Consider the following 12,980-nt stretch of genomic DNA (forward strand, 5'->3'; position numbering starts at 1 on the left):
AGAGAGAGAGAGAGAGAGAGAGAGAGAGAGAGAGAGAGAGAAAGAAAGAAAGAAAGAAAGAAAGAAAGAAAGAAAGAAAGAGAGAGAGGATAATAATTTTAAAAATCACTATACTTAAGTCAGCAGTGGCTCACAGTGAGACTTCTCATCTGTCACAGTCAACTCCTTCATCGTTTAGGGTTTTAAATATGAAATGTCCCCTGACCGGCACATGCGTTGAAACCCCTGAAATACCAGTTGATTTCACTGTTTTGGAAGCCTGTGAACATATAGCCTAGCTAAGAGAACTGGGTCCCTGGGAGAGGGCCCTGAAGGTCATGCGTGTCTCTGGTTCCAGTGTAAGCCATCTGCTTCCTGTTCTGCCAAGATCTGAGGAATGGCAGCGCCATGCACCACCACTGCGTGCTGGTTCAATGTGATGGTCTGCTGCCTCCAAAATGGAACCAAAATAAACCCCTTCACCCTTCAGTTGCTTCTGTTGGGTATTTTCTAACGTCGATGAAAAAGTAATCCAGTCATCTGTCAACAATATAAGTCTTTATGTCTCTCTCCTGCCTCATTCATCTCTATTTAGGCCTGTTTCCATCCATCCTTTGCCATTCCCATTCATTTATTCACTGCATATGTACTCAACAGGCACAGATCTGATCCTTACAGGTATGAATAAGAAGCTCCACGTGTGGCCATGTGGAGCTTACATTCTAGTGAGAGAAGAAATAAGAACGGAAAAGATAATACAGTGAACAGCAGGAAATATCTATACCTATACCTATACCTATACCTATACCTATACCTATACCTATACCTATACCTATACCTATACCTATCTATATCTATCTATCTACACACACAAAGTGGTAAGATGGGGGAATCACAGGTTAGAAAGGGAGTAAGAACGTAATTTAGACTCAGTGGCTGGGCTGGGCTCTCTAGGTGAATGACATTTGACCAATGAGAAGCAGAGTTGAGGTGGACGGGTTTCCCTAGTGATTACTATCTTTGTCAGTTTGGGAGCCGGTACCTGTGAATCTTATAGCTTTTTGAGTCTTAGAACACACCTCCTTTTTTTGGAAGAAGGGAATATTTGAATTCTAAGAGAAGAGCTCACGTTTGGACATGTCAAATTTTAAATGTGCATGATACATTTAATGATGATGTCCAAACTGCAGGTACATGGTATGAGGCTGAAGCGTGGGGGTTTAAGGTCAAGGCTTAGATTCCAACTTGGGAAATGTCTATACCCAGACGTTGTTGAAAGCTACAGTAATTGACAAAGTCCTTCCCCCACACATAAAATCTGAAGGTTTATAACATTAGGGGTCAACAAGAAGAGAAGAGAAGTCAAGGAGAGCATCTTAGCAGTTGACATTGCTCTCTGTCTACATTGACATTGTCTACATTGACATTGCTCTCTGTCTACATTGACAGAGAGCTGGTTTCTTTGCCGGGTGGAGTGGAAACGTAAGGGTTCTTTGGAAAATCGGTTGGATGGCGGTTTGCTGGGGCTGCCTGGTGAAGGGCGTTAGGCTGACTCACAAGGAGAAATCGAATCTGATGACGGTGTAATTGAACAAGGTTGTGTTGCTGCTTTAAGGGCTTGGGATTTGGTTGAAGAAAACTGTGTGTGTGTTGGGGGGGGGGCGGGAATCTACCTCATTTACTAAAATAATACAGCGTTCTGGAGAAGCCGTCACAGAATTCTTACAGAAGTTGAGTTTAGCTGTGAATAGAGCCATAAGAGACGCTGAAACCTGTAGTAGGAAATATTTTTAAAAGCATCATCCCACACTGGCGCAGGCTACTCTCTGGCGATCTCTCTACTTCCATGGTGAGCCCCGTGTAGCAACTGCCTATCTGGCTGTTCTCTTGCGGCAGATCCTGCTCACATTCCCAGCCATCCACCCCCTGTGGTCAGTGGTCACACATCCTGGTAATATGGTAAAATCCAAATTCTAGAGGCTTGTGATTTATCAGTCAGATTTATATCAGTAAATTCTCAACCCACAAAAGGCCCACACAATGAACTCAAAACTCAATTGATACAAACACAAGCTACCCACCTAGATGGGGGCAGACACACCCTAATTATTATTTAATTATCTAAGAAATCCCCAGTACTTATGGCTCCCAGGATTGTGTGGTTCTGGCTCATCTTCCTCTCCTACAGGTTCCATCTTCTCTCTTCTTCTTCTTCACTTCTTCTCCACTCTCTGTCACTCTGTCTCTAAAATTCTCAGCCCGCCTTCCTTTTCCACTTCCCAAGCACAGGCTCTCATCTTATCTTGTACCTGCCTTCATCTGTATATATACAGCAACCCACAGAAACCAGACAGTCATTGATAGAAATTTTGGCATTTGAAAATGCAAACACTGAATGTAAGAGAGCAATCAGACCATTGAAAGCATGAGGAGCCCCCAGTAGATGAACGGATAAGGGAGACAATTGGTGCTGGTTCTCAGGAGTATAATGTCAATATCATAGGGTGAACCACAGCTAGAAATATCAGGAATCAAAATGCTTGATGTTTTAATTGTGGTGAATTTGATCATCCCTCCCCCTCAAAAAAAAGTAAGGCTAAAAGATTTGGAGCTCAAAGTAACATTGACACTAGGGAATTTGGTAATCGTAGGGGAGAACAAGCAAGTTCTGGTGGCTTTGAGCCACAAAGGCTTCCAGGGTATTCTAGCTGCTGTGGAAAGGGTAAACATTGGTCAACGGACTGCTTGTCTGAGATACATAAGAGGTAACCTCTTGTCATCAGGAAAGGCACCGAAGGGCCTGTCAGCTCGAGGCCCAACAGCAAACAATACGAGCCATTTTCCTTTGGTCAGTCAGGAGGTATCAATAGGCAAGAAAATCAAAATCAGGTATTTCTGATCTTATGCATGCTACAGAAGGAAGTGCAGCTTTGGATCTAACTACAGACACCTTTTTTTACATTATCCCCAAAAGTTGAATGTTACAAGTTAACCACTGGTGTGCATGGTCCCTTCACTTCGGGGAGAGTGGCAATCATCTTGGGAAGGAGTGGATTAACTTCTCAGGATTTATTGTGCATCCAGGTGCAGTAGATGGGAATAGCAAGGAAAAAAATAAAAATTATGGGGTATGTGAAAAAGGAGATGCAAATTGATCCAGGGGATAGAATTGCTCAGCTCTTGTTTCTTTACATCAAGGGCAAGGCTGCTCCAGTAGAAAGGACAGGAGCTTTTGGGAGCACTGGAAAATGTGTGTTCTGGCAATCAATGGTTAATGATCAGAGACCCAAATTAATGATACAAATGAATGGTGTTGACATAGAAGGTTGGGTACAGGAGCTGATGTTAGCGTACTTTCCCCAAAGTCTTGGAATCCAGATTGGCCACACACAATTTATAGGAATTGGAAAGTTATCAGGAATAAGACAAAGTGTCCAATGGGACCAGAAAGGCAAACAGGGAAGCTGATACCTTTTGTGGCTGACATACCCATAGACTTATGGTGAAGAGATATTTCACAATAATGGGGTTACTCAAATTAATATTTCTGCAATTCCAGGGAAAACAAATGAAGGATATAGAGGTGATCTTGGTAGATCTTGGGAACGGTATTGATGCAGGTGATAGAGAACAATCACAAGCTGTGCCCATGGTCAAAAACAGGGGCCACCGAGGACATACCAAGAGCTTTGCCCCTTAAGCGGTTATCCAACCAGCCTCTTTGGCAAGAGCAGCGGCCCATAATAAAAGAAAAATTGCAAGCTCTTGAACAACTGGTACAAGAGCAGCTGGCGGCTCAACATATAGAAGAGTCTACCAGCCCATGGAATTCTCCTGTGTTTGTGGAATTCTCCTGTGTTTGTTGGGAAAAAAGAAATCAGGTAAATAGAAGATGATAATGGATTTAAGAGCAGTTAATAAGGTAATTTTACCATCATTGTTACCAAAATCATGGCCTATAATAATAATAATTGACTTGACTTGAAGGGGTTTTTTTTTGGTTTTTGTTTTTGTTTTTGTTTGTTGTTGTTGTTGTTGTTGTTTTGTGTGGTAGTGCATGCCTTTAATCCCAGCACTTGGGAGGTAGAGGCAGGCAGATTTCTGAGTTCGAGGCCACCTGGTCTACAGAGTGAGTTCCAGGACAGCCGAGGGCTACACAGAGAAACCCTGTCTCGATAAACAAAACAAAACAAAAAGGTTGTTTTTCCTCAATACTCTTGCATGCTTGCATGAGAAAGATAAGGAAAGGTTTGCTTTCTTAGTATCTACTTCAAATAATAGTCCTCTACTAAAAAGATACTACTGAAAGATACATACCACAGGGAATGGTAAATAGTACAACTTTATTTCGTGCAATAACCATTAGAAATAATTTGTAAACATTCCCTCAAGCTATCATTTATCATTATATGGATGACATTCTGTTGGCAGATTCTGGCAAAGATGTTTTAAAAAATATGTTTAAGTTAACACAAAGAATTCTGCCATGCTGGGGGTTACAGATTGTTCCAGAAATACAGAGAGGAGAGATTCACTTAGTTACTTGGGTTATAAAATCAGTTAACAAAAAATTTGACCACAAAGGGTAGAGATCTATAGGGGACCAATTGCAAACTTAAATTTTCAAAATTAATGGGAGATATTAACTGAGGCCTACAATGGATTAAGCATATATGAGTTAAGTAATTTGTTTCAAATATTAGAAGGAGATTCCAATTTAGACAGTCCAAGATGTCTAATGGTCAAAGCAGAAAAAGAGTTAACTCTTCTAGAACCAAGTCTGCAAAGAGTAGTGTGTGGATAGAATTGATCCTAAACTCGAGTGTATTCTACTCATTTTACCTTCAACTCATTCTCCTACTGGGCTCATCATACAAAAGGAAAACAGTATTATAGAATGGATCTTTTTAGCTCATAAAGTAAAAAATTGAAGACATACATAGAAAAGATTTCTGAATGCATTATAAAAGGCAGAACGTGACTGCATCAGCTGGCAGGACCAGATCCAGCTGGAATTGTGGTACCTCTTACAGATGCTGAGATTAGGTCATTATGGGTGATTAATGAAGATTGGCAAAAAGCTTGTAGTAATTTCTTAGGAGAAATTAATAATAAATATCCAAAAAGCAAACATATACAGTTTGTGAAAAGAACTAATTGGATTCTTCCAGGTATAGTAAAGAGAACACAAGTCCAGAGACACCAACATTTTATACTGATGCAAAGAAGAAGAGGATGGCAGGTTCTAAGTCAGATAAAATAAGCAAGGTGATCAAGTCTGTATACATCGGTTCAAAAATCAAAATTCTATGATATCCTTACGATAGTATTAGATTATTCTGAACCTCTTAACATAATTACTGATTCTTTATATGCAGAAAGAGTTGTTTCCAATAGAGACTTCCGAATTTATGCTGGATAACTTGGAATTAACTTTGCTATTTATACAATTACAACAGGTCATCAGAAGTGGAAATTATCCATTATATATTACTCATATTTGACCTCATACAGGTTTGCCTGGTCCATTAGCTCAAGGAAATGACAAAATTGACCAACTACTAGTAGACAATACGTTAGCAGCTTCAAAATTTCATGAGAAACATCATGTTAATGAAAAAGGTTTAAAGAAAAAGATTTTCCATTACTTGGCAACAAGCCAAAAACATAAATTAAAAAAAAAATGTTCTACATGCTCTTTATACAACCAAACTCCATTATCTACTGGCGGTAACCCTAGAGTACCAAAAGGAATGACATCTGGCAGATGGATATTTTCCATTTTGCAGAATTTGGAACGCAAAGGTATATGCACCATACCATTGACATGTCCTCAGGATTTCAATGGGCAACTGCTATAAGGTCTGAGAAGGCTGATTGTGTAATTACATGGTTGTTGGAAATAACGGCACTTATCATGGGTATACCTACACAAATTATAACTGACAATGATCCTGCATATGTACCCAGTAAGATGAAGCAATTCTTTGCATAGTATAAGCATGTTATTGGTCTATCACATAATCCCATAGGACAAGCAGATAGAGAAAGAGCCAACTGTACCTTAAAAGAGATGCTTATTAAACAAAAAGGGAGAATAAAAACCCTCAGGGACAGACTAAATCATGCTTTGTTAACTCTCAATTTTCCTAATGTTGGTAAAAAAAAAAAAAAAAAAAAGGAACAACAGCAACTGAGAGACACTGGGTTACCAAAAAAACTGAGGAACTAAGCCAAGATGGAGACATGGATGTGGTTATGCTTATGTATCTACAGGGAATGAAAAAATATGAATACTTTTCCATAATAGATCAGACCAATAAAACTTGTAAAAATCAGATTTGACCAAAGAATCCCTCTTATTACTGGAGACATGAATGTCTTCACCAAGAAAATAATCCAAATAATTCACAGACTGTCTCAGTTACTGATAGCTCCACAAAAAAAATGCACACAAATCAACTTCAAAAGGGCTAGCCCAAGTGATCAATCACAAAGAGACAAAACATAGACTGGACAGACAATACAGAGACTGGATTGTTGTGGGAAATATTTTAAAAGGCACTGTCCCGTGCTAGTGCCAACTACTGTCTGCCCTGGCAATCTTGCCACCTCCATGACTAACCCCAGGTGGCAGACTAAGGCAGACTCCTGAAGGGATATTTAGCTGAAGCAGACACAGGAGAGAGGATTTTCTGCTAAAGCATGTGAAAGCACACGTGATGAAGGATTCTTTGCGAACAACGTGTACGTATTGGTCTGCCTTACATTGCATAGTTGAACTGCATTTGTCTTCATTTCCATAGAGAGAAATGCACCAAAAAACCTTCTGGTTGTGGTGCTGCAGTTTCTTGCTGCTTCTGAGGAGTTGGGCTGATTGGCAGAGTGAAGTCAGCTGAGACAGATGCACCGGACTGAGGCAAGACCCGTGGAGGACACAGGATGTTTGGAAGCTATAAATAAAACTCCAGGGACAGTGATGGGGCTGAGCTTGGCTTGCTTATAGAGCTATCTGTGCAATGCTGGTGGGTCTCAAGTCTTTGCTGATCTTCACTTTCTGGAGAGAGGCACAGCTGAGAACTTCTAGCATTCCTGCTGGTTTCTCCTGCTGCTTTCTCCTGCTGAAGCTGGAGCCTTGCTATCTCTGTTAGGCAGTGCTACCGCTGCTGATTCTTATTTGCTATCCCAACTCTAGCAAACTGGACTGCTGGTGTAGCCGTAAAATGTTTGCAAGCAGATCGAGCTGCCACTGCTAACCTGTGAACTGAACTGCCGATTTCCAGATGACACAGACTGGAGTTGCTCCAAAGAACCTTTCTAAGCAGGTCCACTTCCCCCATATCCTTTCTTTTCCAGTACCTCTGGAGGGTGGTGGGCCTTACATAGGAAGTGAAAGCATTGGAGAACCATCATTGAAAATAGGATTTGAAAAATTAAGTTTCCAGCCAGGCACCACTCAAAGCACTTTGTGGTTTCAAATAAAGAGGGGGAAATAAACTGTTTTCATTTTCTCTGACCTGTTACACTTCCCCCTTGACATTTACTACCTGACTGCAACAAGGGTTGCATGAAAAGCTTTTCAACTTTTATTTCTGATTATAAAGTTATACACTTGTAGAAAAATCTTCTACCAACTGTAATATTCCTCCTTTTAAATTTACTTAATAATTTATACCCATAAAGACACAGAAGGTGGGAGCTGTGGTAAAAATCTGCTAACTCATCGATGTAACTTTACTTTCTTAACAAAATCTCTATTTGCAAGCCTGATCTTACAACTCACCTGCTAGCTCTTTAGAAATCTCTTTCTATCTGTGTCATTTTACTGAGCTCATCTTCCTGTCTCTTGAGCTCCTCCAAACGCAAGAGAGCTCCTTAGCTCTCTTTCCTAGAATACTGTTTTACCTGCGTCCTCTGTTGCGTCCTCTGTGATTTCCAAGTCCAAAAAGAGAATCCCTATCTCTTACCCAGAGCTTCTTTCAGGAAGGCTCTTCCAAGCCATGAGAGAGCGCGCTCAAAGGTCCAATTGCTATAAAAGCAGTCTCCAGCTCCTCCCCCTAGAACTTGGCAGGCTGAACCACGTCACTATCATGGTGGGGGCTCCAAGCCAAGTGAGTAGGGGCTGAACCACTCCAGCTTTATGATGGGGCAGCTCAAGGCCACCCAGCCCACTTCGCCTCAGGTCATAGAGCAGATTGGGTCACAGAGCAAAGACCACTAGACCTCTCCCAAGCAACTTGCCTTACAGTAGGCAGAAACTTTTTATTCCTTAGCATGCTTATCTATTGAGACTTTTAGCGGCACATCAAACCGTATCTAATTAGGACACACCCAACAGCATCTAACAAACAGTATCTGTAACAATATGGGTGTTCTATAAGCAATCATCAAATATCCTGTAACAATCAGCACATTACGGGAAGGCTAAATAGAAATCAAGACCTTTAGAATTTTCCATCCCTGGCCTTAGCCACCAAAGTGATTATTACACTTCTTCTAGCTCTTCCAAGACTTTTGTAAAAGTATCTTTTTTTTTTTTTTTTTTTTTGGTTTTTCGAGACAGGGTTTCTCTGCGTAGCCCTGGCTATCCTGGAATTCACCAGGCTGGCCTCGAACTCAGAAATCCACCTGCCTTTGCCTCCCGAGTGCTGGGATTAAAGATGTGCACCACCACGCCCGGCGTAAAAGTATTTTTTATTCTCCTGAATAATTGTCATCTCTGAGGCTTACTGCCATCTGTTAACCCAGACCTAGTCCTGGAAGCTTCCAGCCTCCAGACAATCTAATCTAAGCTGAGAATGTTTTCAGCTTCTGAGACTTGCTGCTGAGAAAGCTCACTCTTTCTAGTTCTTTCTGAGCAGTGGCTGGCTGGTTCAGGACAGTTGTTCTGGCTCAAACACTTCTTCAAGCTAACTGACTCAATTGGACTTCTCTTTCAACCTCTGACTCTTTTGCTCTGCTGGGCCTCTAACTCTGGCAATATGCTCTAATTTTCTAGCTTGCTCTTTCTCTGCCCTGCTCCTTAAAACAAACAAACAAACAAACAAAAAAACCCAAATAAACTGTAACTTCTCACTTTACATAATCTAATTCTGTAATTTGGTTTCTTTAACCCAGTGAGTGCCCCTTCTGTATAGCCCAGGTTGGTGGTGAACTTGGAATCCTCATGTCTCAGCTTTTCCCAGGATTACAGACTTGTTCATTTCAGAGATATTTCCACATCAGCACGCTGAGATCTACTCTTCCATTGCTTCTACTTACTTATTTTTAGCTTTCTTTTACCACCCCAAAACCATCTTTGTATTAGATACCGCTGTAAAAATACTGTTGGGTATTTTCCTAATCATGAAAGAGCAGAACTGAATCACATAGGCTTTTCATGTCATCCCTCTTCCTTAAATGTTACACAGCATGCTTAACAGCATTTTTCTCATGTATCGCTCGACCATTAGGATTAACGAGCCTTTAGCGTTTGCCAGTCAGGGCTAAGGCAGATGACTCAGTAGGTAAGAATGCTAGCTGAGCAAGCACGAGGACCTCAGTTCAAATCCCCAACAAGCCCACACCTCTAACCCTAGCTCTCTAAGTGGGCTGCGACAGAAGACTTGGTGTCAGTTCTCCGCGCTCAGTGAGAAGAAACTTTGTCTCAAGGGAATGCTGTGAAAAATGACAGAGCGGGAGAACTGATGTGGTCCTCTGGCCTACCCCTGTGAACCTCACCCCCCCCCCTCAACCCCCTCCACCTACAGTTTGCCAATCATCAAGCAAAGCTTGAAAGACTGATCACTGTTGTCTTATCTGATCGCGAATAGACAACAAGCCAGATTGTTAAACGTGCAGGTTGTGAAGTTAGACTTTCCTAGTTCCTAGGTGTCTCTGTTTCCCTCTCCCTGGTCCTAAAAACTAAAATCAGGGCCTTGCCTGTGTTAGTTAGATGAGCACTCTACTGCCAGGGTACATTCCCAATCTTTGGGGTTTTCTCTTAAAATGTGTTCTCGGGCTATGGTGGGCCATTTCGTCTCAAAAAGTAAAGGGACAGTGAGCACACGGATCTTCACGATTCTAAAAAGACACGAGGAACAGAAAGCCCTCTGATGTGTCTACTACTTGTCTCAATTCTTTACAAATGTGCTTGCCCCAGTATTTTATTTTTAGTGTCCTCCTCCGCTGTAGCAGGGTTTGAAGAACAGTCTTGTCGCGGGTAATTTGAAGTTAAAGGAAAGTTGGCTGTGCTTTCTAAATCGGTCCCCCTCGACTCCGACTTAGACTGCTCTACACGAAGGAGCTGCAGTTTAGAAACAGAAGAGGGACAAGTCAGAATACCCTTTGACCGCCCGGATCCGAACCTGCAGAAACCCTAGTTAGCTTCCCTGGACTTAAACTCCAGACGTGGCCACGCCCGGTCACGCCCACCGGAAATGACGTCCCGGCCGGCTACTTCTTCTTCCGCAGTCCGCCGGCGGCACAGTCCAGGCCTGCTCCGGGGGTGCATCGGCTTCGCCAGCGGCAGAGGGATTCTGGGTAACGACCGTGGCCGGCGGGGCGGCTGGCTCCGCCCAGCAGGTTCCACTCACGCCAGGGCCGTTGGCACTGGCGGTTGTCGGGCCCGGACCAGTGGGACATGGAGCAGCCGTGGCCGCCACCGGGCCCCTGGAGCTTCCCGAGGACTGGCGGGGAGACCGAGGAGGAGAGTGACTTAGACGTGTCCCCCTCTTCGTCCCACTACTCTCCGGTACCGGACGGCGGCGCCCAGGTAAGAGCGGCCTGCGTTCTGCCGGGGGCGGGGGATGGGAAACGTCTGTGGGCATCGCGGGGGAGCCTGATGCCAAGCCACAGCTCTGGCAGCATCTTCCGCGAGAAAAGGAGGCGATCACGCGCGCATTCCCGACCTCCACGTCCACGCACACTTGTCCCTGCACTGGGGCTGGTTGCCCCTCACCTTTGCAAGAGGTTCCTCCTCCCCCTCTCTGCTGCTGTCTGCGTGGAGCTTTGGGGGCCGCTCAAGTGTATAACATTGACCCTTTGTCCTCTGGTGCGTGCTTTCATCCGAGCCTTTATTACGAGCTCCAGCTACTTTGTGCACAGTTGATAGGAACAGAGAGTGATTGTACTTCTAAAATAGTACACCGAGTCCTGACATAAACATCTCACGTGCTCTTTGCCGCGCTGACATCTCAGCAAATTCTGTAAGCCTTGCCTTTGACGCTGGCACACACCTCCGTTTCTATCATTGGTCCTTTGCTGTATTCATAGTTTGATTCCGCGTCAGTCTCCGGTGAAAACATACAGCCACCGAATTGGCTTTTCTTTCAGGCTTCTTCCCGAAGTTTCTGATAGTACATGTGTTTTTCAACCCAGCTTTCTTGCCTCGGAAACTGTCAAGTGTGATATGCCAGTTATGGCTTTTATAGGGGTGGTGTGCTATGCTACGAACATCACCTTCTCCCGACTTCTCACCTGGGTGTGTTTTGAACCAGATTTCAAAAGCATAGACTGAACAATAATCTTTTCAATGAAATTGATTGTAGGTGTATGATTTCCAGGCATTTTTGCAAAAATGTGGTCCAATATTATAACAGCTTTTCTTAAAGATGACCGGTTTGAATTGTCTGCCGGCAAGTGTGGGCCAATTCTGCCAGTCAGCGGAGTTGATTGGGCTCACCCACAGTATGCTGTTTCATAACCACAGACTATGGTCAGCCAACTACTCATAGGGAAAGTAAGGGAAAATGAGAATTGATGGGTCAGTAGTCACCTAGTTACGGGTCACTAGTATCATCTGTGTATACTTAGTATTGCCGAGGGAGAAAACGAAAAGTTGCTGGTGTCAATTTGGACAGGCAAATTGAGGAAACCGCCTCAATTTCAGTGCACTGTGCTTGACTCGAAGAAGTAATCCAAGAAACCCAGCATTTTAAAACGATTTTACCTGTGCATTTGTTTAGGTGATGGAGGTTAAGGAGGCTTCTATTGCCTTCACTAAAGGAGATCTCCCAGGGTCATCTAGTTAGACAGTGCAGGGTCCCCACTAGAACTCATGACTCCCAGTCCACTGTTCTTTTCAGGACGCTTCTGCACTGCCTATCCAGAGAAATACTATAGCATTTTATTTGGATGAGAAGGCTTTTAAATGGTGATAAAGTTTACAAAGTCATTACGTCTAAGAACATATAATTATTACAAGCCTACTTATATGTTTTGCTAGCTTTAGGACTTAAATTTGGGGGGAGGTTAGAATATTTAAAAAAAATTTTTAATCAATCAACAGAATTTTAAAAATTCATCTTAAGTTACTGGCTTAATTTTTATCAAATATGAGAGACAGAGAGCTATCTCAATATAACATGATGTGTGAAAAGGCAAGCCAGAATTTGAGGATTTAAAAAAAGATAGTTGTATTTTTTTAAAGATTTATTTTATTTATATGAGTACACTGTAGCTGTCTTCAGACACACCAGAAGAGGGCTTCAGATCTCATTTTAGATGGTTGTGAGCCACCATGTGGTTGCTGGGAATTGAACTCAGGACCTCTGGAAGAGCAGTCAGTGTTCTTAACTGCTGAGCTATCTCTCCAGCCCGCTTTTATCTTTTTTTAAATTAAATTTTCATACAATATATTTGCATCTTGTTTTCTACTCTCCCAGATCTTCCCCAACTCTCCTCATCCCACATTATGTTCTCCCCCTTTTAAAACAAACTACCCAAATGAAATAAAAATAAACAAGCAAAAGGCTAGTAAGACTAAATAAATAAATTTTTAGAATAATTAAAAATGCTAAAATGGAGCAAAAAGTCCACAAAAACCCCACAGAGTTCATTCTGTGTTGGCTAGCTACTGCTCAGCATAGCACCGCCCGCTCTGGAGTAGGAGCGATGGAACTTAGTGATTTCCCCTTTCTAGCAGGTACCAACTGCACACTGCTTCTTGGTTAGGAGTGGGCCTGTGCCCACTTGGCCCTCTCAGTGCTGGGATCCTGTGTGGCTGCTATTTGAGAGCTTTT

At 42.6% G+C, this 12,980-nt stretch overlaps 1 protein-coding gene across 8 annotated transcripts in view; it reads left to right on the forward strand.

The window, feature by feature from the left end:
• The first annotated feature begins 10,417 nt into the window (after positions 1-10,417).
• Cdc37l1 (cell division cycle 37 like 1) overlaps positions 10,418-12,980 on the forward strand; it is a 52,035-nt gene continuing 49,472 nt past the window's right edge. For 7 of the 8 annotated variants that reach the window (XM_029472789.1, XM_021152176.2, XM_021152174.2 and 4 more), the window contains exon 1: positions 10,419-10,732. In XM_029472789.1, the coding sequence (XP_029328649.1) occupies positions 10,601-10,732 (132 nt within the window). In that variant the 5' untranslated portion in view covers positions 10,419-10,600. Of the gene's footprint in view, positions 10,733-12,980 lie in introns of all 8 variants that reach the window. The other variant, XM_029472788.1, reaches the window with a different exon arrangement.

The sequence above is a fragment of the Mus caroli genome, chromosome 19, assembly GCF_900094665.2.
Source record: "Mus caroli chromosome 19, CAROLI_EIJ_v1.1, whole genome shotgun sequence".
In the NCBI taxonomy this organism is placed as follows: domain Eukaryota; kingdom Metazoa; phylum Chordata; class Mammalia; order Rodentia; family Muridae; genus Mus; species Mus caroli.